At 39.2% G+C, this 24,945-nt stretch overlaps 2 protein-coding genes across 3 annotated transcripts in view; both read left to right on the top strand.

Moving 5' to 3' along the window:
• LOC140738089 (interleukin-8-like) overlaps nucleotides 1–4,976 on the top strand; it is a 43,336-nt gene extending 38,360 nt beyond the window's left edge. The window contains exons 1-4 of one of the 2 annotated variants that reach the window (XM_073065187.1): nucleotides 1,280–1,421; nucleotides 1,915–2,044; nucleotides 2,182–2,261; nucleotides 3,048–4,976. In XM_073065187.1, the coding sequence (XP_072921288.1) occupies nucleotides 1,361–1,421; nucleotides 1,915–2,044; nucleotides 2,182–2,261; nucleotides 3,048–3,076 (300 nt within the window). In that variant the 5' untranslated portion in view covers nucleotides 1,280–1,360 and the 3' untranslated portion in view covers nucleotides 3,077–4,976. Of the gene's footprint in view, nucleotides 1–1,279; nucleotides 1,422–1,914; nucleotides 2,045–2,181; nucleotides 2,262–3,047 lie in introns of those variants that run through there. The other variant, XM_073065188.1, reaches the window with a different exon arrangement.
• Nucleotides 4,977–16,062: 11,086 nt separating this feature from the next.
• On the top strand, nucleotides 16,063–23,917 carry LOC140737531 (interleukin-8-like). The gene is made up of 4 exons (XM_073063977.1): nucleotides 16,063–16,216; nucleotides 20,866–20,995; nucleotides 21,204–21,280; nucleotides 23,572–23,917. Exons 1-4 carry the CDS (start codon nucleotides 16,156–16,158, stop codon nucleotides 23,604–23,606), a joined length of 303 nt encoding a protein of 100 aa, XP_072920078.1. The 5' UTR covers nucleotides 16,063–16,155; the 3' UTR covers nucleotides 23,607–23,917.
• The last annotated feature ends 1,028 nt before the right edge of the window (nucleotides 23,918–24,945 follow it).

Genomic DNA, 24,945 nt, shown 5'->3' with positions numbered 1-24,945 from the left:
TATATTTTGATTAAAAATTAAATAACAATTTGCCAGTTAATGTAGTAAAAACTAGAATTAGATTTTATTTTGCTTTATTGAAAACAGTCGATTTGTCAACAATGGATTTTACACCTTTTCCCTGAAATAAGTGACTAAATGTTTAAAAGCTAGGTATAACTAAATCACTACTAATTGTAATATATACAGCTGTAACTGTAAACAAAGTTCAAAGTAAATTTATCACCAAAGTACATTTATGTCACCATATACAACTCGGAGATTCACTGTATTGGGGGCATTCACAGTGGATCCAAAGAAACACACTAGGATCAGTAAAATACTACACACAAAGACAGTCAAACAAAAGAAAACAAACTGCAAATACAAAAGAAAATAATAATAACAATGAATAAATAAATAACATTGAGAACATGAGCTCTAGAGTCCTTGAAAGTGAGTCCATGTGTTGCAGAATCAGTTCAGTGTTGAGGTGAGTGAAGCTATCCACGCTGGTCCAGGAGCCTGATGGTTGAAGAGTAATGACAGGTCCTGCACCTTGTGGTGTGAAACCTAAGGCTCCTGTACTTCCTTCCTGAAGGCAGCAACAAGAAGAGAAGATGTCCTGGATGGTAGGGATCCCAATGTTGGAGTGTTGCCTTCTTGTTGTAGTGCTCAATGGTGTGGAGGGCTCTTTTTGCAATGTACTGGGCTGTATATGCTACTTTTTATAGGCTTTGTCATTTATGGGCATTGGTGTTTCACACATGCTGAATTGTAACACTGCAGAAGTAAATAAGGACTCGGATACCAAGGAGGAGCAGGAAGTACAAGTTATTCCAGGTCCAGAACCACTGCTGCAATGAAACGATTCTTCCCTGGAAGCAGGCATTGTATCCAACATGGAACGATGTTTATTCCTGTGTATAGTCAACAAGCCTGCAGCATTATGGTGCATAAAGACATACTGTAATGTGCAGACTGTGAAAGGGAGAATGATTTCCTGGAAATAACAGCTTTAAACTCCATCATGTGATCAGCATTCTCTCCTGGGCTGTGGACCTTCTTTAAACCAAAACTGTTAGTTCATTTTGCCCACATAATTAATTCAATACAAATTGTCATATATAATCTATATTCAGCTGTAACCACACAATTGCTTAACTGTACAATTGCAAAAGTGAAAGAAGATGTCTAGGGGGCAGGGAAATTCCCTGTAGAATTTGGCAGATTTCACTGCAAGAGATGATGCAAATGAGGAGAGAATCAGCATAAATAGGAGCTCAGTGGACCTCTACTTCAGAACGTGATTCTGCAGAGACCTGCTGCGTTGAACAGACGATCCTTCAGCAGACATCTCTCCAGCAGTACCAAGTGGAAGATGGACAGAACAGCCACTGTAACCATCCTCGTCCTCCTTCTGTGTGCCATTGCTGCACAGGGTATGTTGAAATGTCTGAACTTACGTTTTATTCTTTATTATACTATAGCAAAAGTCCATGATTTTTGTGCTTCATGTGTCGTTTGCTATGAATAGAGCAATTAACATGTCTATGGTGTTATATATTCTCTGTTCAACACTGCTATGTGAGGCATGTTTAAATTCTTTAACTGAAAATCAAATGCCACAGACTAATAAGACTGATCAGGTAGCTGGGCTGCAGAAGCAGAAAGAAATGCTCCAGTGAACTATGTTCGAGCAATGCTTATATTGTTTTCATGGATTGTAGCCTTTCTTTGGTCTTTGTATTTCGGTGATAAGCTATTTCATTAGTGGATGCTTGCAACATCTAATAATGAGATTGTGCAAGCATCTAATATATCTTTCTGGTCATGCACTGATGGAGCAGAAATTATTGAGGAATTACCAGCAACTTTTACAGTCTTTGCTCTTGAACAAAGGATGAGATCTGAGTGAATATAATCTTTTCTCAGGTTCTCCGATCTCAGGAGCACAAGGGCGGTGCCAGTGCCTTCAGACCAGCTTTGATATTATTCATCCATTGTCCATCCAGAGCTTGAAATACATTCCCAGCGGATCCCACTGCAATAAAGCAGAAATAATGTGAGTAAATGAGTCAGACAATCACCTTTAACCTCTCTCCTTGTCTGGTGTCTGTTTATTTATTAAAGCTGAGCACTTTAAGAGAAGTCGTCCAATTTCTGTTAAGTAAATTTGCAAATGTCACCTTCTTTTCACAGTGTTACCCTGAAAAATAAGAATAAGAAGTGTGTGGATCCTGATGCCAAGTGGTTGGAGGTCCTCTTCACTGCCTATAAAGGTCAGTATTTGATGTTTGTACAATTCGGAATAAAACTGCGATGAATTCTTTTCACCATCTGAATCTGGCTCTCTGCGGTGTAGGGCACTGTCTGCCCCTCCTTGCTGAACATTCCTAACAGCAGTTGGTCCTTCCTGCCTATCTGAGTCACAACCTCGAATGTCAGCAAACAAGAGCACAGTTGACATCAGAGTATGGCCTCTCACTCTCATTCTCCTTACTAGTAATTCATTATTGGTCAACCCACGAGCAGGATTGAGCTTTTGGGATCAGACTTTGAATCTCTGGAAGAATACGAGGAACGTTGGGTACAGAGAAGATGGTAGGAAGTTAGTCACATGCTGCAGGATACCCTCAATGTGACTTGCTGGTGTGGCCTCTGTATTTTTGTGATTGGGCCATTTGAGTTTCCCATCAGTAGAGACTCCATAGTTGTTTTAATATCAAGATTGGGTGAATTGATCCTCTCTTGTCAGTGCCTGGCACATGAGTGGAGCAGAAGTTACCTAACAGGCTATCATTCATGCCTGAATATTGTCTGAGCCTCAATGCATTCAGGAATGAAAAAGTTCATTTTACAAAGATTGAAATTGAAGTTGACCACCGTCAAATGCATTTTAGATTATTGACACTGCAACATCAATAAGGTGCTACAAATTTAAATGTTTTAGAGTCCTGCTCCTTTTTGTGGAAGATCTGTTTAATAATCTTCTTAAATGTGTTATTGTAGACACTTTATACAGTATTAGAGTAGATAACAGTGCAAATTATTTGATTTTATTCCAGGTGCTAAGAAGCAGAATTCAAAAATCTGAAGCTGTAAAATGAGGGAACCAATTCCATCTCTGGATTATCCGACGGGGAATGATGGAAGCTCAGCCCTGGGTGTTAACTCAGTGATATCAGCACCCAGTGGTTCATTCCAGTGTCTCCTCTTCATTGTCTTCTGAGAGTTTCATCATTCATCCTGAAGCTTACTCCTGTCATACTACCTGCTTATCCTGAGAAAACCATAAACTTTGTTCCAAGTCTGTGGCTTCATTTGATATCTCTGGTAATGAAGTAGATTTTGTAACTGCTAAGCGTTACAATGATAATGTCATAAAGTACTCTCCAAATTAATTATTAGTCCTACATAATTATTAGTAAATAATTTTTAATCAATGAGCTAGACACAGAGGCATTCTGTGGAAAAGGGTTAAAATTTAGTATTAGAGATCAGAAGAGTAAGAGGTGATGTTAGTTTATGTGTTTCCATGGATGAATTGTTCATTTTGAATGTTACTCACATGGAAATCTTGTGTTTGGGGTTGGCATGAGGAAGAGCTGATTAAATCCCCTGCTAGCCACAATTTGGACTGGTGACCACAGGAATAAAACTTGCAACTGACCAAATCCTGCTCACTACACTCCCATTATCCCAGCCCCACAATTCCATACAAACAACCTAGACATGAGACTAGAAAGCATTCTGTATTCACACACCACCTTCTCAATCCTACATATGGAGATTGAGATATGAGGCCCAAAAGGTATTGTCAACAGTTGTTGGGCTGCAGATATCAGAAAGGATTTGTTGTCAATGGAGAGAGCCTAGAGGAGGTTCACAAGGGTGAATCAGGGTATAAAAGGGTTAACATATGAGGTGTGTTTGGCAGCTTTGGGCCTGTACTCACTGGAATTGAGAAGAATGTATGGGGATCTCATTGAAACCTACCAAATGTTGAAAGGACTAGATAGGGTGGATGTGGAGATGATGTTTTCTATGGTGGGGGTATCCAGAGCTAGAGGGCACAGCCTCAAAATTGAGGGGCGACCTTTTAGAATTGAGGTAAGGAGGAACTTTTTTAGCCAAAGAGTAGTGAATCTATGGAATGTTTTGCCACAGAGTGCAGTGGAATGAAAGTCCATGGGTATATTTAAGGTGGAAGTTGGACGTTTCCTGATTGGTCAGGGCATCAAAGTACCTGGCGAGAAAGCAGGTGTATAGGGTTGAGTGGGATCCAGGATCAGCCCATATGGAATGGCAGAGCTGACTCAATGGGCGGAATGGTCTAATTTGCTCCTATGTCTTATGGTCTTACATGATTTACCAGGAATTGAAAGTTGATTTATCCTTAGCTGTTCCATAAAAAGATCTACTTTAGAAAGTTGAAGTTGCAGTATAAAAAGTTAAACATGTTTCTAATTTTACTGGTAGATAGAGCACAATGTATATTTTCAAAATCATATGTCAAACAAATTTTACATTCCTCTTTTTCTGTTGAAATTCTGTACGTAGTCTGTGATGTCAGTACTATTAACTATAAATATAATGGAACCATTTTAAAAAGGAACTTACAAGTTTTGTTGGTGTCAGTTTACTGTAATGTTTTAAAACCATTTGCATTTGAAGTTAAATTGTGGGATTTTCTCCTTTAAATGTCAGATTTTAAGATCTATACAAATCAAATTCTATAGAGCTATGAATTTTATATAAAGTATTTAGATTTTAGAAGGTAATTTTGTTTATAATTTGATAATCAGGAAACAAAATTTGTAAATAGAAATAATATTTGTACAGCTAAAAGTAGAATTTTTTGCCCTGAGGGAACGTTCACTGATCAAATTCTGTTGACTTATCATCACATTTGGATGATTGATGTATATAAACAAATTTGTTGAACATTCTTGAAATGTATGTAAGAGAGCAAAATAAACTGGATTTCTCTTGAAGTATTTGTTGTCTGTGCTTATGAATCTTCAGTGGACAGTTCTGTGTTTCTCCATTTGATAAATAAAGGCCAAGGAATGAAAAACAATGAATCTAGGGCTAATTGTGCAGTGCCAGTGGGATTTCATAGAGTTTCTTTAACACATTCTGCACAGCACAAACGGGCAGATGCTGTGGCTCACATCTAGAGGACCACATTGTAAGCTGGAAGCTGTGATATCGGACTTGTATAAACTGCTGATTAAATCCAGGTACTTATGACAAGGAGGAATGCAAACAGAGAACTGCAATCCCAAGAACGATCCAAAATAAAATTCACAATATAAGTTGTTGATTAGTGAGCACAGGCTTGTCTCATAACATTAAGAAAGTCTGTGTGTAGTGTTCATCTTCTCACATTCTGGCAGAATTAAATCCCTGCACCCAGCCCTGGAGTTTTTGTTCCTCCACACCTTAAGACTGATACACAGATCTTTGAGATATTTATGAAACTTATACTTTCATAAATTTTATAAACTCATTAAGGCAAACATAATAAATTTCTGTTAAATAACTGGCTTAAGCCATACTTGTTCACCATGATTATTACACAAGAGATTGTGCAAATAAGGTATATTGCTCTAAATGTAATTTAAACAGATAGATTAACAGAAATACAAATACAAAGTATCAGCAGTAACTGATGCAGCAGATAGAGAGGCTTTTTCAACCGGCTGCGGAGTCCAGGTCTCGAGGATGGACCACAAATTAAAGCCACAAGTGGTGGAAGTTTGGAACCCTCTCCCTATGGCAAGAGACACTTACTCACCTAAAGATATTCAGAGAAAAGTCCAGCAAGAATGTCATTGAAAGGTGGAATAGCTGAGAGATTCTAAAAACAAGGGGAATTCAACATTGTAATTCAACACAGGCAGGCAGGATCTGCTCTGCAATTAACATCTGTGATGGATATTCACTCCCCAGGGCATGAGAGACCTATTGCTAACCTCAGCTTTCTACTGCAGCAGCAGGACCTTTCCAAAGGGTCCGAGCTGTTTGTGACAAAGTTATACTTCTAATAACAATTTTTTGTTCAACTTATTGTAAACAAGAATCAGTCTTCAGTTCCTAATGTTAATTGTAAGCAGTAGAAGGATTCCTGGGCTGGCTGCTAAGAAATGTAGTCTGCAAAGTGAAGTGACTATGCGATTGCTTGTCTGCATTAGCCAAATACAGGACAGTGGGGTTATGTTAATTGGTTGGCATTAAACCAGGCAATAACAGCTAAGTTTTTTGCACCATTGTCTTCAGAAGCTTTTAGGCCATCTGTGTAAGTTACTTTGTCCCAGTAAAGGCACCTGGAAAATATCACATGCAGATAATGTCATCTAGTCGCAAAACAGAAATAAATTTAGGAAGTATTTGGAGATTGTTAGGAGTGACATGGCGAATGACAGAAAGATGAACTAGAATTCATTGCTCAATCTTTGATTTCTGTGACAGATGACTCGGCCGTCTGCAACTTGTTGGCTTGTTCTTTTAGTTTGGAACATTGTACCCATGTTTGGAACTCCTTTGTGATTTATAAATCTTCTGTAATTCAGAAATCTTTTATAAAACAGAAATCCTCTGTGAGTGTTAAATGGGTATTAAGAACTATACATCTAAATTTAAATGTGTACCATTGAAAATAAAATAAGCTGTGTTTAAACTGCTTCATTAGCTGGAAGTAGCTTGTCCTTGATGGGAAAGTGGGGGGAGTGGTGCACCACACAAGCAGTGGGTATTGACAGCTAGGTAGAAACCTCCTTGAGGATTAGGTTGATACAATGTAGTGGGAGCAACCACAGATACCTCTGTCAGATGGCTCTTAATATCTTCATTTGAGTTGAGGGCTTTTTGGACAGGGAATGCAATAGCACCATAGGTAGCAGCTTATTATTGTTCCTCAAGGTTGTTATATGCAGGGTAGTGGGGATAAGCTCCCCCTAACTATTAAATGCTCATAATGATGTTCGGCTCAAACAGCCTCTGACAACCAAGTCCAGCTCCTGGCCTTCACGTGCGGCTTAGCTACTAAGCCTGGTGGAACCATTTCTACTGGAAAGAGCAAGGGCAAATATGGATTTTTGGTGCCTTAAAACAAGTTGTTTTGGGCAGATGGGGCTCATCAGCCATGGTTAGTTCTCATCTAAGAATAGGAGAACTCTGATCTGAAACCTCTCATGCCTTGTGGCTATCCACACTCATCGTGAAGGCTTCGGGAGTGAACCTAGAGGGAAAACCCAGAGCTGGAGCCCCTAAGGCAGTCCTACATTGTGTTCAATTCAGACGGTCTCTGAAGTTTATTTGGGTTCATCAGATGAGTGGAGAGGGGGAGCTTGCTACATGGGCAACAGTTTGCTCTCCATATCGTACTTCCCTGGCTTGTGTATCTAGACAGCTAGGATGCAACATTCATGGTCAACCCTGCCTGATAGAGGCCTCACCATCATCATGGTAGAAAGAATTACTGTTTAGCATTAGTGCAATTCAGAGAGAGCTCAGCAACTGTGGTGGCACTCTAGCTAGTACTACAAAACGGTGACATCCTGTTGTGCAGGCAACTGCTAGTATGAATGTGTTAACAATACAGCAGAATTAAGGGATAATATGTCCAGTGCTTCTCAGTTGAACGTGATGAATATTTCATTCTTCAAGTCAGAAACGGGATGATGAAGAGTAGGACACTGATTAGATACACCAAACCCTACTGAACAACCTACTGAACTCAGAGCATCACAATTTGTACCCAATCCTGATGATGTAGCACAAGATTCTTTACAACACTATTCTGAAATATGGTGCTGTGATTGATCAGCAATGACAATTCAGGACAATGAATCCACACAATTACAGAGAGGCACAAGGCTTGCAAAAGGACTTTTTAAATTGGAAACAGAATTCAAACCTCATCCTTTATGAAATCATACAGTTCAATTTGTGGAGGCTAAAGATCTACAATTATGTCTAAAATAACTAAATATGACAGAACCAGTCCTAATATGGACAGTCTGAAATTATGCCATGTTATGAAACTATGTTTGGAATGTGGTAGAAAGAGATCTTCCTGTCTGGTCGACTACTAAATGGAGAGCACACGGAGGTAAACCACTTCCACATTTGTCCACGTGAAGAGTAAGTATGAATTATTATTGACGACCATTACTCTACATGTTGTGGCACATCCCAAGACATATTGCAGGTAATGAGCTAGCAAAGCAAGTTTTCGGGATGGACCTTACTGCAGTAAGGGATGCTAGGAGTTTGGTAGTAACTATGCAACAAATAAAAATAATGAGGATGATGTTTTAAGAACTCTCCTAGATACTACTAAGTCCAATCCCAAATTATTTTCAATTATCATGTGAAAATGAAGCAGATGGAGAAGGTAAGGCTGGGTTATGGTGCCCCAAAAACGAGAGGAGACACCTCTTAAGCAGGAAGAACTAGTTCCAGAAGCCCAGCAAGGATTTGGCACAATCATGGTGGCTGAAAAGCCACTCATGCAAAATTAGACATGTTACACTGGTGGCCTTACACATTAAGTGATTGTAAGCACTTTGCAAATTGTAAAGAATGACTGGTCTATCAGAAAAGAGCAGCCAAAAGATCATCTCCTATAAAACCAACAAAACCAACTGTACTAATGCACGTGTGGCAAATTGATTATATAGGTTCATTTCTGGTATCCACCTTATTAAAAACCAAATCAGTATATTGTTGGGGTAGTTGATCTTTGTTCAGGGTATACGTGGTTAGTCCCCACAACTTCCTGTAGTGAGGCGGCAACTGTCACAGTACTCCAACGTGCTGGCACCCCTGCCAGCATACATGCTGACTGAGGGCCTTCCTTCATTGGTAAATGAAGCCATGTGTAAAGACACGGGCATACAAGTGGAGTTCAGCACTCCATTCCACCCACAATCAAGTGGTGCAGAGGAGAGAAGGAACCAAGAGGTGAAGCAGTAAATGGCATAACTGGTCTACTTAAGGGCAAAGTAGGCTACACATCCCAGAAGTGCAACTGTCTGTAAAAAAATGTGCCAATCACAAAAATAGGAATTATACAAGAAGGTTACACTTTATTTCTTAATGTATAATGACCACTAAATACACCCCTAATTGCTAACTCAGGCTAACCATTGTCTGTACGCAATACAGCTCTCTATAGGAATTGAGAGAGTTTATGGGAATTCAAGATAAAGTGAAAGTACCTGACAAGACAGTTTGGATACTACATAAAGGGGACTGGATCAAAGAAAAGAAATTCTATAAAAATAATTCTAACCCTAGTTTCCATGCTAAACCCCTGCTGTTCTCCACAAGGGAAGTTATCTCTAGGGTTGATCTGAACTGGGAATAAAAATCCAAAACTCAGAATCAGAATCAAGTTCATTAACATATGAATATGAAACTTGTTGTTATGCAGCAGCAGTACGGTGCAAAGACATAAGATTACTATAAACTACAAAGCAGGTAGCGCAATAAAAATGAATAAAAAGGTAGTGCCCATGTTTTCATGGACCTTCCAGAAATATAACAGAAGGGAAGCAACTGTTTCTAAATCATTGACTGTGTGTCTTCAGGCTCCTGTGCCTCTTCCCTGATGGCAGTACCAAGAAGAAGGCATGTGCCAGATGGTGAGGATCCTCAGGCATGGATGCTACCTTCTTGAGGCACTGTCTCTTAATGATGCCCTTGATGATGGGGAGAGCTGCACCCATGACGGAGCTGGTGGAGTCTACAACCCTGTGCAGCCCCTTGTGATCCAGTGCACTGGAGCTCCGTACCAGGCTGTGATGCAGTCAGGATGCTCTCCATCATTTATCTATAGAAATTTACAAGCGTCTTTGGCAACATTCCAAATCTCATCAAGCTCTTAATGAAGCACAGCCTTCTTCATGATTACATCAACATGTGGAGCCTCTGAGATGGTGACACTTGGGAATTTGAAGCTGCTCTCTTAATCCAGGGGTGACCCCTCAATGAGGAATGCTATGATCTCTTGACCTCCCCTTCCTGAGGGGCACATTCAACTCCTTGGTCTTATTCAAGATGAGAGCAAGGTTGTTGTTGTGTCTTCACTGAACAAGCTGATCAATATCAGTCTTATATGCTCCTCGTCACCATCTGAGATTCTACCTGTTGTTGGAAATCTGAAACAAAAATCATCTGTGGAAAGAAAAAGTGTTCTGACAAGGGGTCTTGATTCAAAAGATTAACCCTGTTACTTAGGCAGATAAAGCCTGACCTGTAGAGTCTTTGACCATTTCGGGCAGTAGGAATTGTAGAATACTTGCCTCAAATTCAGTTGAAACTTATCTCTGTTTTAGACTTGCATCACAATGGCATCCGAGAGCCTATGCCTTACAAGCAACATGAACAAGACAAAGGCCCTTTCCTACCTGCCTTCGCTGCGACACCGTACTCCCTATAATAAAGGGAAACACTGGGAAATGGTGGACCACTTGTCACATTTGAGGAGCTGCACACAAGATGCTGATTGTCTTAATAGCTCATGCAGCATCTGTGGAGGGAAATGGACAGATAACATTTTGGGTTGAAGCCCTTCATCATCACCGATCCTGAGAAGATTCTTATTTATTGTTATTTGCCTTTTTATTGCAAAATAAGGGATGCATAGGGTTGAGGTACCAAATCAACATTAGCAGGTAAATGTCTTCTCTATTACACCATATCTCTCAATGAAAAAATTAAGTGTATAAACTGCAGAGGCAATGGATCTGTAAAATAGGTTGCTTGACATAAGCAGATTAGAGTAAAGGCAGATTTTTAGACTAGAACACCCAGTGGAGAATAAATAAAAAGTCTGATTTCCCGGAATTCACATTGGCCCACGCTCATGGGCTGTAATCCCAGTAACCCTTGTCCAGGATTGAACATGCTTGCAGCCTCCGGGGATTTACAACTCTGGAAACTGTTTTGATCCAGCTGCACAAAGCTCTGCAGCATTGATGGACAGTGAACACCATGACAGCAAAAACAATCCCAGACAAGTGCTGTCATGCCTTACTGCACATAATAGGCTGGTTTGCCACCACTTTGAAAGAGTTATCGTCCCACACTCTCCCTGTAGTGATGTGAATGTTTGCACTTACAAATAATTCCAATGGGTAGTAATATTACATCTCTTGTCTATGGGTCTTATGAACACAATTTTATGGCGGTTGGGGGATGGGATCAAGGGGTAGATGTCGGCACAACTCAGGCAAGAGAGACGATGGTAAATCAGGCAGCTAGGACTGGATGGTGAGTGAAACAGAGGTACTGAAAACAGTAAAAGTTTTGAACTGAAATGAAATGTGTTTGGTGTGGAATTCATGCTTCTGAATTTTCCAGTCTAAAGCAGTAAATGCATGTAATTCTGGAGAAGCTGGGTTACCTCATTATGCTGGATTTGTCTTCTTGTGGGGGACGTAATCTGTTTTTCATTTCTGTCAGAGTCACTGTCCGACTTTCCCGCACTGGAGAGGTAGGTACAGTTCCAATGTTATCTTATAAGAATTCAAAGTTTAAAGTAAATTTTATTATCTAAGTACTTATATGTCACTATATATGTACAACCATAAGATTCATTTTCCGAAGGGAATACACAGCAAATCTATAGAATAGTAACTATTAACAGGATCAATGAAAGATCAACTAGAGTGCAGAAAACAACAAACCATGGAAATGCAAATATAAATAAATAGTAATAAATAATGAGAACATCAGATAACGTGGGAAAGAGACCTTAAAATACGATCATTGGTTGTGGGAACATCTCAATCGATGGGCAAGTGAGAGTAGTTACCTCCTGTGTTCAAGAGCCTGATGGTTGTGTGGTAGTAACTGTTCTCAAATTTGGCAGTGTGAGTCCTGAGGCTTTTGTACCTTTTGCCTGATTGCGGGTGTGTGCAAAGAGTATGGCCCGGGTGGTGGAGGTCTCTGATGATGGATGCTGCTTCCCCACAACAGCGTTTCATGTAGATGTGTTCAATGGTTGGGAGGGCTTTACCCATAATACACTGGGCCAAATCCACTAGCTTTTGTAGGATTTTCCCTTTAAAGGCACTGGTGTTTCCATATCAGGCTGTGATGCAGCCAGTCATTACACTTCCTACTTCATCTATAGAAGTTTGTCTAAGTTTTAGATGTCAAGCTGAATCTCCACAGATTCCTAAGGAAGTATTACTTTTTTTTAGATATATTTCTGCATTTGCTGAATTGAACCAGCAGGCAAATAGTTATCACATCCACTATTGCATCTTCTTACATTCCAACCATGAAACTGATAAATGTGAAGGCCATTTGAAATATTTACTCATACCAGCAGCTGTGGGTTAACAGCTAGCCCAACATGCTCACCTGGTGGAGGGTAGGAATGTTTCTCTCCTAAGGTGGGGCATGTAAGTAGATTCACCAAGCTAGAAAGTTATTGTTGGCAGACTTACCCATTTACGTTAGCTCTCGCTGAAGATTCTGGTGTTAAAATGGAACAATCAATATTTCATTGTTTTAGATATATTTCTGAATTTGCTGAATTGAAACAGCAGACAAATAATTATCACATCCATTCTTTACAAATACTCCACTATTACATCTCCTTACATTCCAAACATATGACTGATAAATATGCAAACATTCATGGAAGGAATTTACTAATCCACCAAGTTAGAGCATGTCACATTTCTTGTAACTCACATGTTTCTCCAGGGATTGTTTTCTCCTGTTTATTACAACACTCAGAATCAGAACCAAGTTTGTAAAATATGCTTTTTGGATCAGTTGCAAAATGTGGAACTGAGATACTGCGCAGCCAGTCTGAAACTTGTTCATCTGGAGATAGAACATCCAAAGTACAGTATGTATTTTGAACATGGTTTAACTTATCCTGGCTCCCACAGAGAGCAAGATTAATACACCTTCTAAATACCACCATTCACGAACAAATAATTCTTCCTGCTATTGAACAACAGTAATAAACTATCAAGTGGATTGCAGTGGAAGGGAGTTATTTAGCCAGGCTTGTTGGAATCTGCATGCACTGTGACCCTCAAGGTAAACATGAATTCAGAAAACTCCACCTATGACACAACAGTAAAAATACTACCTAGTCAGCTAAGATACACCCCCAGTTCAGACAGCTGTCAGTCTTTTTGAGGTCTATTAATTCTTTTTAAGGTATATGATATTCAGAAAAATTCAAAACTTCTAAATATCGACTGATCAATTCAAAAGTAAGAATAATTTGAAGTTTATAAACTGAAAAATAAATGTAAGTTTTAGAAACTGCTGATATTTCACCCCTGCCTGAAGGTGATTGATTTCTAACATGGCCTGCACATATGCTGCATGACTCTATCAAACTAATAATCAGACTGCAAGAGGTTCAGGCAGGCAGCCGACCACCACTTGCACTGGGATACCAGGGAGATAAATGATGTCAGCCTGGTTAGCAATTCTCACATCTCAGCACCCTGTCCTCTTCTCATTACTACCACCATGGAGGAGCTACGGGAGACTAAAGATCCATACTCAATGATTTAAGACCAGCTTCATCCTCTCCACCATCAGATTTCTGAATGGTCCATGAACCCATGAACAGTACCTTGTTATTCCTTTTTTTTTGCTTTCATTTGCTTTAATAAATGGATTTTTATGTCTCTGCACTGTACCGCTATAGACAAAACAACACATTTCATATGCATATGTCAGTGATAATAGATCTGATTCTGATTTATTATACTGGCTCTTCTGCTGAATTTTCACATTTTCGTATTTTGACTTTCAACTCACATAATATAGCCAAATTAAGTTGTACAGAAAATATAGGTAAAGTTGAAAATTGTGTATTGGCACCTCATTGCAAACTGGAGTAATCAACTTCATCCTTAGTTTTTGCCCCTAGTGATTGACTCAGGGATATCCTCTCAGCAACTGCTTATTCAAGTCCTCTCAGAATGATGTGTTTCATTGGGATCCCGTAATACTTTGATGCATTACAGCCGTGACATGTTAGAAACCTACAAAGGTTTCCTTCTTTCTTTTAAGTGCACAAACCATTTGCAAATATGGAGCATTCATGTCAAGAAGTCACAATATAAAGTAAAACACAAGGAAGGGATAGACTTTTCCTGTAAACCTTAGGGAATACACCATTTATTCATCTATACTTTCACTTTATAGTGAAAAGTACCTAAGATGCAAATACATCAAGAAGATTCCACAATCAGATTGGTTGCTATTTTTAAATATTCCAAGCTCCGTTGATCTATCAATGTTTAACTTCTGACACAAAAGCAACACAGTTTGCATTTACTTTTGTAACAATTTTTTTCTCATTCCATTGATGTAACTGGGTTTTAACTTAAGCGTCTGCAATTAACTTTAATTGTTCCCACTTCTGTTAATTAAAAAAGCAATTCTATAATACTTAATTGGTTGCTTTTTTAATTAATTATTAATACTTTTGTTTCATAAGTGTTCAGTCTCATCTAGCAGGTTCAACATTTGGCTCAGTCAGGAATGTATCCTAACCAGTTAACCAATTATTTCTGTGGGCAGGGTTTGTTCAGACTGTGTCAAGAGAAAGGGCTTATTACTGTTGAAACCCTTCCTTTTTCATAACCTTATTGATCTGGTCAGAGTTAGCTGCTTATAAGAAGTTTGTGCCACAGTCTGACTTGATCTAAGGGCATGTTTAACAGATAGGCAACCTACAATGTTGGATGACAATCCTCTTGACATCTGCAGCATCTTAATGTTTTGGTTACACTGGACAACAATTTTTTTCAGAAGTGTTGCTACATTAGAATTTTTTTTGTTTGTAATAGACCGCCTGAAGCTGAATACAAATATAATTTCAAACTACCTGTATCACGTAGAAATTTGGAGAAACAAGAAATGAACTTTTATTGAATATAATGCATTTAATTGCATAATGGTGCTGATGCTTTGTAATAATTCACCTAAGTTAAAAATACTTTGCTGATTATTTTCACCTGTACTCAGTTTATGAGGCTTCCTGCTTAAGTATCTAACAATAATCAGCCTGCATTGATGGATTCCAGTTGCCCTGACACCATTTCTCCATGACCGCAATGTCCTGGTGAAACCTTCGACCGACAATGCCAAGATTTGCAGAGAAGTCTATCTGGGAATGCAGAAAATGAATCTTCAATGACATGTCACACTTCATGGCTTCAAATGCTGAAGCATGTTGTCAACCAGCTACATGTAGTTTGGTGCTCTGTAGTTACCAAGAAAATTTTCAATAATAGCATTGAATGCCTTCCAGCAATTTTCTCTGGTTCCACTAGAATTTCTTCAAATTCCCTGTCATTGATGACCTGTTTGATTTGTGAACAAACAAAAATGCCTTCCTTAATCATGGCATCAGTTATTCCGACTTGAATTATGAATTGAAATAACAAATAGAGATGATTTTTTTTAAAAATGGTGTATAATAGAAAATTTCATGGCAATTTTCATGATCAGCAGCCCAAAATCCATAAGATAGACCCAGAAGTATTCAGGACACAAAGAAAATTGCTGTCCAGTGTTACTTAACTGTTTACATGGAATTTATTGTATATTCCAAGTGAAACAGGTGTTAAAGCTTTTAGAAGAGATTGAATGATTGTGAAACAATTAAACTCAACCTACAGTAGTCAATGTGCTAGAAAAATGGAATGGATGGTAGAAGCACAAATCAATTGGAGGAAATGTGATCATAACAGCACATGCTTCACAAATGGAGCAAGAAGTCAGAATGGTAAGCAGCAGCTCTAAATGTCTTCTTAAAATTGTTAGGTAGTTCAAAATGAAGCAACTAATTCTTTACAATGGAATGGTATTGATAGCCTTCTATGAATTTAATATAACTTTTAAGAACAGAAAGAATTTAATACAACCCATTGAGAATATGAAGATTACTCAAGGCTTGGGAAATTCCTCAGGAGATCCCCCTCTTTGACAGACTTCACCTCTAGAAACCGTGCAAATTGAAAGTGGAAGAGGTCAATAAATAGGATTTCAGTCGGCCATTCTCCAGTCAAACAACAACAGCAGAGAGAGACGGAGCTGGAAATACACACCGTCACGGTGATAGACAGAGGATCCTTTCAGCAGGGATTATATCGGCAGTGAAGTCAAAACATGAAGAGCTCACCTACCATGATAATTCTGATCCTGCTTCTGTGGGCTATCGCTGCACAGGGTCTGTTGTGATGATTTTCACTTTTCTTTGATCTGTAGTGCGGCAAGGAATTTCAAAGATCATATCTTGTTGAATTTTTTAAAATTCTAAGCTTATTCTATGATGTTTCTCAGTAATATGTAAACTATTATGTGTGAGTAGTTTTTGACTGAAATCTGTATATAATAATTCTTTTTAGAACATAATGGCAGCAAACTTGAATTAATTAAGTTCCAATTAGGCTAAAACTTTATAGCCTGATTAGAATTTCAACACGAATTGATAAAATGCTGAATAAGTTAACCAACTATCTTCCATTTCTTTTCAAATTTTGTGGATTAACTCCTGGACTAAATCTTCAGGCAGAAGAGTGCAACACTGAATTAAAAGAGCTGAGAGTTGGAATTGAAATATTCAGTTCCTCGAGCCTGCTCTGGTGGTCAATACATAAATCTTTGCCTTGACTATAATCAATGCACTCTCACAGACTTTTAGGAAGTGAGTTTCTATGAGTGATGAAAGAAATTTCTCTGCAGCCGTGAGGAAAATATGATGATGCTAGCCAGTACTGTGTACCAATAAGAATATAGCTGAAGCTATGTTTGTGATACTCTGGTAATAGTAATATATTTAAAGTAGCCTTTACTATATCCTCACCTCTGTCCCACTTCGGTTAAACAGACTGTGTGTTCTTCTAACATTTCTGTCCCATTGTAACTTGCAGCTGTGGGAATACAGCCTAACCTGTTCTATCTCTCTTTATGGATAGGTAGTGAAGATATTGGGAAAAAAAAACTAAGGGACAGGATTAATCTACAGTTTGAAAGACAGTGGTAAATCAAAGATAGTCTGCATGGAGTTGTTAAGAGGTGATTTAGTCTGACCAACTTGATTAAAAATTTTCAGAGATAACAAAATGTATTGCAACAAACGATACTGGAGGAACTCAATGGTTCAGGCAGCATCTGTGGGGGGAGCTCCACATTACTGGTGAAGGGTCTCAACCTGAAACACTGACTGTCCAATTCGCTCCACAGTTGCTGCCTGACTCACTAAGTTCCTTCAGCAAAGGGGGTCCCCAAACTTTTCAATGTTATGGACCTTTATGATGAACTGAGGGTCCATAGATCACAGGTTAGTAACCCCTGCTTCAGTTTAGCATTTTGTTGCTTGGTCTAGGTTCCAGCATCTGCAGTCTTGTGTGTCTCTCACAACATATGTTGATGGAGGTAGTACGGCTGATGTAATCTGCATGGATTGAAGAAAGACCCCAGTGAAAAACTGGGTTCAGAAAATTAGAACCCATGAGATTTAGGACAGGTTGGGAAGCTTAATTCAATATTGGCTTGATAGTAAGATGCAGTGGGTTCTTAATGTGAATGGAAATATGAATAGCAGAATACCACAGGAATTGGTACTGCGTCTCATATATATATAATCGATTTGAATGCAGTAAATTGGCAGGGGACATGAAATTTGGTGGTATTGTTGGTGGTGAGGAAGAGGGTCAAAGCCACAGCATGATTTTGATTAGTTGGTTAGTTGAGAGAAATAGGGACAAATGGAATTTAATGTTGATACATGTGTGGTGAAAGACTTTGGGAAGACTAATATGGTTAGGAAATACATAATTAAAAGAAGAACCCCAGAAGAATAAATGCAAGCATCTTTAAATGTGATAGCATAAGTGGATGGGGTGGTGAAAAAGGCATACATGAAGATTTATTTTAACCAGGGCAAAGAATATAAGATCCATACAACTTTATAAAACATTGGTTAGGATATAGCTGGAGTACTGTGTACACTTCTATTCATCACGTTATAGGAAGGATATTTTTTGCACTGGAGAATGTATCAAGGAGATTTAACTAGATGGGACCTCAATGAAGTGTCTTAGTGATGAGGAGAGATTGAATAGGCTGCAAAAAGCCTTGGAATCAGGAAGGCTGAGGGGGAGCTAATTGAGGTATACAAAAATGAGGGTAGATCGTAGGAAACTTTTTATTTCACAGCAGAGGTGTCTGAACTAGAAAGCATAGATTTTGGGCAAGAAGTGAGAGAATGTAGAGCCCTACGAAAAGGCAAGTAATTCAGGAAATGCCCAGAACAGATAGTATCTGTGAAAAGAGAAACAAAATGATTACTTTAGGCTGGTGATCTTTTATCAGAGGTTCTAATGAATGGTGATTGTACCTTATAAGGCCATGCATGGTGTCATCCGTATGGAGATGTGTTTTGTCACTACAAGGACTGAGTAATAGACCAGTTTTACAATAGGCAGACTTAGGAGCAATAAGTGAGGATAATACTGCCTGTCTTGTTTTGCTTCAACTGCCATTTGTGACAAGCCTAGTCACTCAGCAGTGGCCACTCCTGCAAAACCCGTGCAGCTGAAGCACTGCTGGTGGTGGACCAGAATCAGAATCAGAATGTGATGTGAAATGTGTTAACTTAGTAGCCACACTTCAATGTGATACATAATATAGAACAAAACACAAAATAATAATAATAAAGTAAATCTTATTCAGTACACTTTATACAGTATACACATACTGAATAGATAAAGAATTGTGCAAAAAAGCTTAAATACTATATATTAAAAAATCCATATATTAAAGTCAGTTGATCCAGATTATTACATTCTGAAAGCTCTATACCTGCCCTGCTTTTTCTAAATGATATTGGCCATGGGGAAGCACTGATTGACGGCTGAGGGAGGATGGAGAATCAGGAATACTGCTTCATCAGACGCCATGAATCACAATCGGGCTATAGACATGGGGACGGCCACTGTATCCCACTTCTAAGCTGTTGTCTAGGATACACTCTGTATAGTGATAGAGGAGGACAGGATCATGGGAGAAAGGTATGATTCTGCATGCATAGTTGTGTTGAATGTTTGACTAGTTTGGGACAATTCTTCCAAGTCAGATCCCTGTCCATAGATATTTGAAGAGTGAATTGAGCTACCTGTGTCTTTGTTGAATCTGAATTACAGCCTGACTCAAAGCAAACTGGCCAATTGATTATTTTTTCTTGTTGTGATGTGGACCACCTCACGGTGAAGGCAGACATTGATTATAACAGTTACCACTGCCTTCATTATGCTAGCACAGCTATTATTGAGTTCGGGGAAAAGGTATATGAGAATCCAGATCTCAACCTTGTCAGAGTTTATCGAACACCGGTGACTACTGTATGCTCCGACTATCTACAGGCAAAGCCTTGAGGCACTGGGAAAATGCCACTAACAAAGTCTCTACAAAACTTTCCAACTGCAGAGGAAGGAGAAGTAAACCAACTTCGGTGTCCTCTCCCCAACCAACAGTGTGGCTCTATTACAGTGATTTGCTTGCATTGGACAGGCTATGTCACTGACTTGCCCCACATCAGAGTGCTGAAGCAGATATTCAATTCCAGTGTGGCAAGGGATTACCAGGTGGATATCAGATAAAAGGTTCAAGAGCCTCAGGACTCTCACCATCAGGTTCAAGAGCAGTTACTACCCCTTGACCATCAGGCTCTTGAACAAAAGGGGATAACTATCCTCATTTAAGGACTCTTTTATCTTGTTATTTCATGCTGATTATTTATTGCTATTTGATCATTATCTGCATTATCACAGTTTGCTTAGAGTTTACAGATCCTGTTCACAGTTACTGTTCTATAGATTTGCTAAGTATGCCCACAGAAAAAAGAATCTTAGAGTTGTATGTGGTGACATGTATGTAATCTGATAATAAATTTTACTTTGAACCATTCTCAGAACCTCCCTTGTCAAAATGGAACAACCCACTGACTCTAGGTTCACGATTACTCAACGTGGAGAAGGAATATTCAGTTACCCACGACCAGGCATTAGAGCACAAGGAAACCCTGTTTGAATGATGGAAAAAGTGTACCACTTTGCAGCCTACCTACTTGTCACACCCCATCAGAAATCAACTGCTTCAAATGTATTTCTGCTATTAGCTGCATCAGTCTCCTCAGAACCCTCAAAAACACAGTGGCAACAAGTCATTCTCAATCCCAAGGAACTGCCCAACCGCAAAAATATACTTTGTTGTATAGATTTGATTCAGCTGAATGCTTTTCTCGGTCATTGCATGAGGCACTTAAGAGGCAATCGTATTAGTATAAACCTGAAGTTAGATATCAGTTATAATGGGTCAGCATTCCTTCTCAAAAGGACACGTACTAATTGACCTAATAGCATTTTATAATGATGTGGTAATTATGTGATCACTGATACTGGCATGCACTCTTTTTAGGAAACAAGTAATTTTATTAGCTGATTTAAAATACTTTGCCTCTGTTAAACCTCTGGATTACTAGATCATTAACATATCAGACATTCTACCCTATTATAGCAATCAAATGAATACATTTTCTGGCATTTTTATTGGGTACTTGTGAGATAGGTATTAGAACTTCAAGGTATTATTCTATGTGCCTGCTTCTGCATTTCATGTCTTGGGGTTGATATGGTGAGGCTTCTGCAGGAGCAGTACAGATTGTGGAGATGCAGATTTAACTGCACACCTATGGTCACTGGACGCTGATATCCAAAATCTGGATCATTGTATTTTAATGGCAGACACTGATTACTAATATCTAAGTACGTTATTGAGTATAATTGCATTGAATACTGTCGATCTATCTACTCACAGGTATTCCGATAACAGAAATCAAAGGACGCTGTCGATGCATCAGGTCTACTAAGAAATTTATTAATCCAACTTACATGCAGAGTCTGAGATACATTCCCAGAGGACTTAACTGTGAGACACCGGAGATGATGTGAGTTATCACATTAGATATGAAACTAAGGAATGACCCCACCACTCGTTTTGTGATCTCCATTTGTTAATTACTGTTTTATCTAAACCATTTTGGATTAATCTATCTGCTTATGAGGCAAATTCTAATAAGTTTCTTTCCAAATTTTTGCTTTCAGAGGCATCCAATAGCAAGAGATTTGATTCTAAAGTTCACTTTCTATTTACAGTGTAAAGCTGAAAAGTGGGAAAAAGATCTGTGTGGATCCCAAAGCCAAGTGGTTGAAGATCATCTTTCAAGGGAAAGGTTGGTATTCGTAGACTCATAGAGCACTACAGAAGTGGAACAGAACCTTCGGCCTATCCAGTCCATGCTGGTTCTAACTGCACCTGGATCATATCCCTGCATATTCCTCCCATCCATGTGTTTATCCAAATTTCTCTTAAGTGTTGAAATCAAACCAGCTTCCACCACTTCTGTTGGCAGCACGTTCCACACTCTCACCACCCTCTGAGTGAAGAAGGTCCCCCTCATATTCCCCTTAAATATTTTACCTTTCACCCTTAAACTACAATTTCTGGTTCTAGACTCACCCAACCTCAGTGGAAAAATCCTCCCTGCAATACCCAATGGTTTATTTGGAAAGGCAGGGGAGGAACTAATCTGCCTGAAATTTTTGAGGAGGTAGCTAAGGACGTTGATGAAGGCAGAGACGTATGTTTTCTATATGAACTTTGGTAAGGCTTTTCTTAAGGTCCTACTTGACAGGTTGCTCCAGAGGAGAGCGAATAATGTGTTTGTGAACTGAGATCAATATTGGCTGGGTGATTGGAGGCAGAGAGTCATGATGGATGGGGGTTTATCTGACTGAAAACTGTAACAAGTTGTGTAGTAGAGGAATCAGTGCTGAGGATGTAGGGAGTATAATTAGTAAGTTTACAAAAATTAGTGATCATAGATAGCAAACAGGGCTGTTTAAATAGCTCCCTGAAAGAGGTGATACAGGTGAATGGGGTAGTGAAAAAGACATTTAGTATGTTTTCCTTCATAGGCTGAGGCTTTGAGTGTATAAGTTAGGATGTCAGTTGCAATTGTACAAAACATCTGCTAGACGGCACTTAGTTTTGTGTACAATTCCGGTCGCAGGACTACAGGAAGGACGTGGTGGTAGAAGGGAGAGGCAGAAGAAATTCATCAGCATGTTGCCTGGAATGGAGGCCTGAGAGTCAGCATTTACTCTCACTGGATTGTAGGTGACGATATGGACAGAATCTTCCATCCTAAGGCAGGGGTATATAAAAGTCGATGGCACAGGTTTAAGGTGAGAGGGGAGGTCAGAAGGGTACGCTGCCAGAGTAGGCCATGGAGGCAGATAGTAATATTAACATTTGGGCAGGTACGTGGATAGGAAAGGTGTACAGTGATACGGACCCGATGTGGGCAAATGGGATTATTCTAGATAGGCATCGTGATTGGGCAGTTTCTGTACTGGAAGTTTTATGATTCTATAAATTGATTCCATTTCGTCATGTGTAAAAATGAGATTCAAACATATACCATTGTTCTAACGGGGGCAGAGAGGAGAGATTCTCTTCCTTACTCATATGATTATGTTGCCCGTTCTACTCTCTACATCCATGACAGTGTGGTAAGGCATAGCTCAAACGCCATTTATAAATTTGCAGATGATACAACCATTGCTGGCAGAATCTCAGATGGTGCTGAGAGGGTGTACAGGAGTGAGACATACAAACTAATCGAGTGGTGTCACAGCAACAACCTTGCACTCAATGTCAGTAAGACCAAATAACTGATGGTTGACTTCAGAAAGGGTAAGACAATGGATATCAGTCCTCATGAAGGGATCAGAAGTGGAGAGTGTGAGCTATTTCTGAGGTCCTGGGTGTCAATATGTCAGAGGACCTAACCTGGATACAACATATCGATGCAGATACAAAGAAGGCAAGGCAGTGGCTATCTTTCATTAGGAATTTCAAGAGAAAAACACTTGCAAATTTCTACAAATGTAACATGGAGAGCATTCTAATTAACTGCATCAACGTCTGGTGGAGGGAGGGGTGGTGGTTACTGCACAGGATTGAAGTAATCCACAGAGAATTGTAATATTAACCAGCTCCATCATGGGAACTGGCCTCTGTAGTATCCAGGTTATCTTCAAGGAGCAGTGTCTTAGGAGGACATCATTAAGGACTGCCATCACTCAGGACATGCCCTCTTCTCATTACTACCATCAGGAAGCAGGAACAGAAAGCTAAAGGCACACAGCCAATGATTCAGGAACAGCTTCTTCCCGTCTGCCATCAGATTTCTGATGGATATTGAACCCAAGAACACTATTTCCTATTTTTGCACTACTTATTTAATTTAATATCTATACTTACTGTAATTCAGTTATCTTTTTCACTCTATCATGTATTCTTCAAATTTTACAGATTTCATGACATATGCCGGTGATATTAAAACTGATACACATTCTGATATAATTCAGTTTTATAGAATAGCATAATTTACTTACTGAAGCTATTGTGAGATCCATTAAATAGGAAAAAATTAAAAATGGAATTTACTTTTTCCAGGTACCAGACGACAGAACTACAAAGTCATGGATTGAATTTTTGGATCACCCTAACACTCATAAATAATTCAATGAGAAAAGCTTCCGGCTGAGTGCTTTTGAGATCTTGTTCTACCCTTTCCTCACTTGCTTTTAATGCCTTAAGGCATGATGCTGATACTAAAACAAAGCTTGCTTCAAGCAATATGATTTTAATATAGATTAACCAATTAAAATACATTTTACATAAACTTCTTGCAACAGCTGCAGTATCTTCCATGGTATATTGCACGCGTATTTTATCATGCTTGCAGTTGGGATGGGTACTGAACTCTCTCTTGTCAGTGACGTTCAGACACCACAAATTGATCAATAAATAAATAATTTGCATCAGCTTTGGAATATTTTTTCTAGTTCACTGCAATCTTTATTAAAGGAGGAAATAGATGCTGTGGTCATAGAGCTTTATAGCACAGAACAGGCCCTTCGGCCCAACTGGTCCATGCTAACCACTGTATTCTCCTTGCTAGTCCCAGTTGCCCTTGTTCAGCCCATAACCCTTCAAACATCAGCTTCTGCTTCTTCTCATCAGGCCAATTCTGAACCCACCTCACTAGCTCCCTTTAAATCCCATGTGACCTAATCTTCCAGATCAACCTGCCATGTGAGACCTTGTCAAATGATATACTAAAGCCCATAGATGCAAAATCCATTGCTTTACCTGGACCATAGGTCAGCCATGATGGAATGGTGGAGCAGACTCAATGGGATGAGTGGCCTAATTCTGCTCCTATGCCTTAGGATCCTATCATCTATCCCCTTATTTACCTTTTTGAAATACTCCCAAGCTCCTTCCCAAGTAGTAGATTGAAAACTGGTTTGGATGCACAACACAAATGCTCCCCATCCAGGCCCTTTGATTCTGGGTGGCCCAGTCGATACCAGTGGCACATCTGCTCGCCAAGTTAACACCGACCACTATGGATTCTCTACCAAGGTAACACCCCTTCTTACTTCTACATAATTTACCTTATTAGACGATCCCTCGAGAATATTCTCTCTGAATGCCCCTGTTATGTGCTTTGTAATTATTACTTTAAATTCTTTGACATAGAAGAAGGCCATGGGCTCCAAGTTTGACATGTTATACACACTGCACATGAAATCAACAAAAAAAAAATGGGAATTGAGGAGCTAGACTAATCTAAAATCAAAATACAGCAGATGTAGGAAATTGGAAACAAAAATAACATTGCTGGAAATACACAGCAGACCATTCAACATCTGTTGAGAGAGAAACGTGAAGTAGTAATGATAACAAGGTTCCGAAATGCAGACTGGTCGAGAAGGTTAGAATATATGAGTTCCAGGCTGAGAGAGCAAATTGGAAACAAAG

This window comes from Hemitrygon akajei, chromosome 13 (assembly GCF_048418815.1).
Source record: "Hemitrygon akajei chromosome 13, sHemAka1.3, whole genome shotgun sequence".
Lineage (NCBI taxonomy): Eukaryota > Metazoa > Chordata > Chondrichthyes > Myliobatiformes > Dasyatidae > Hemitrygon > Hemitrygon akajei.
The sequence above is the reverse complement of the archived record's forward strand: the minus strand, read 5'-3'. Positions and strand labels throughout refer to the sequence as shown.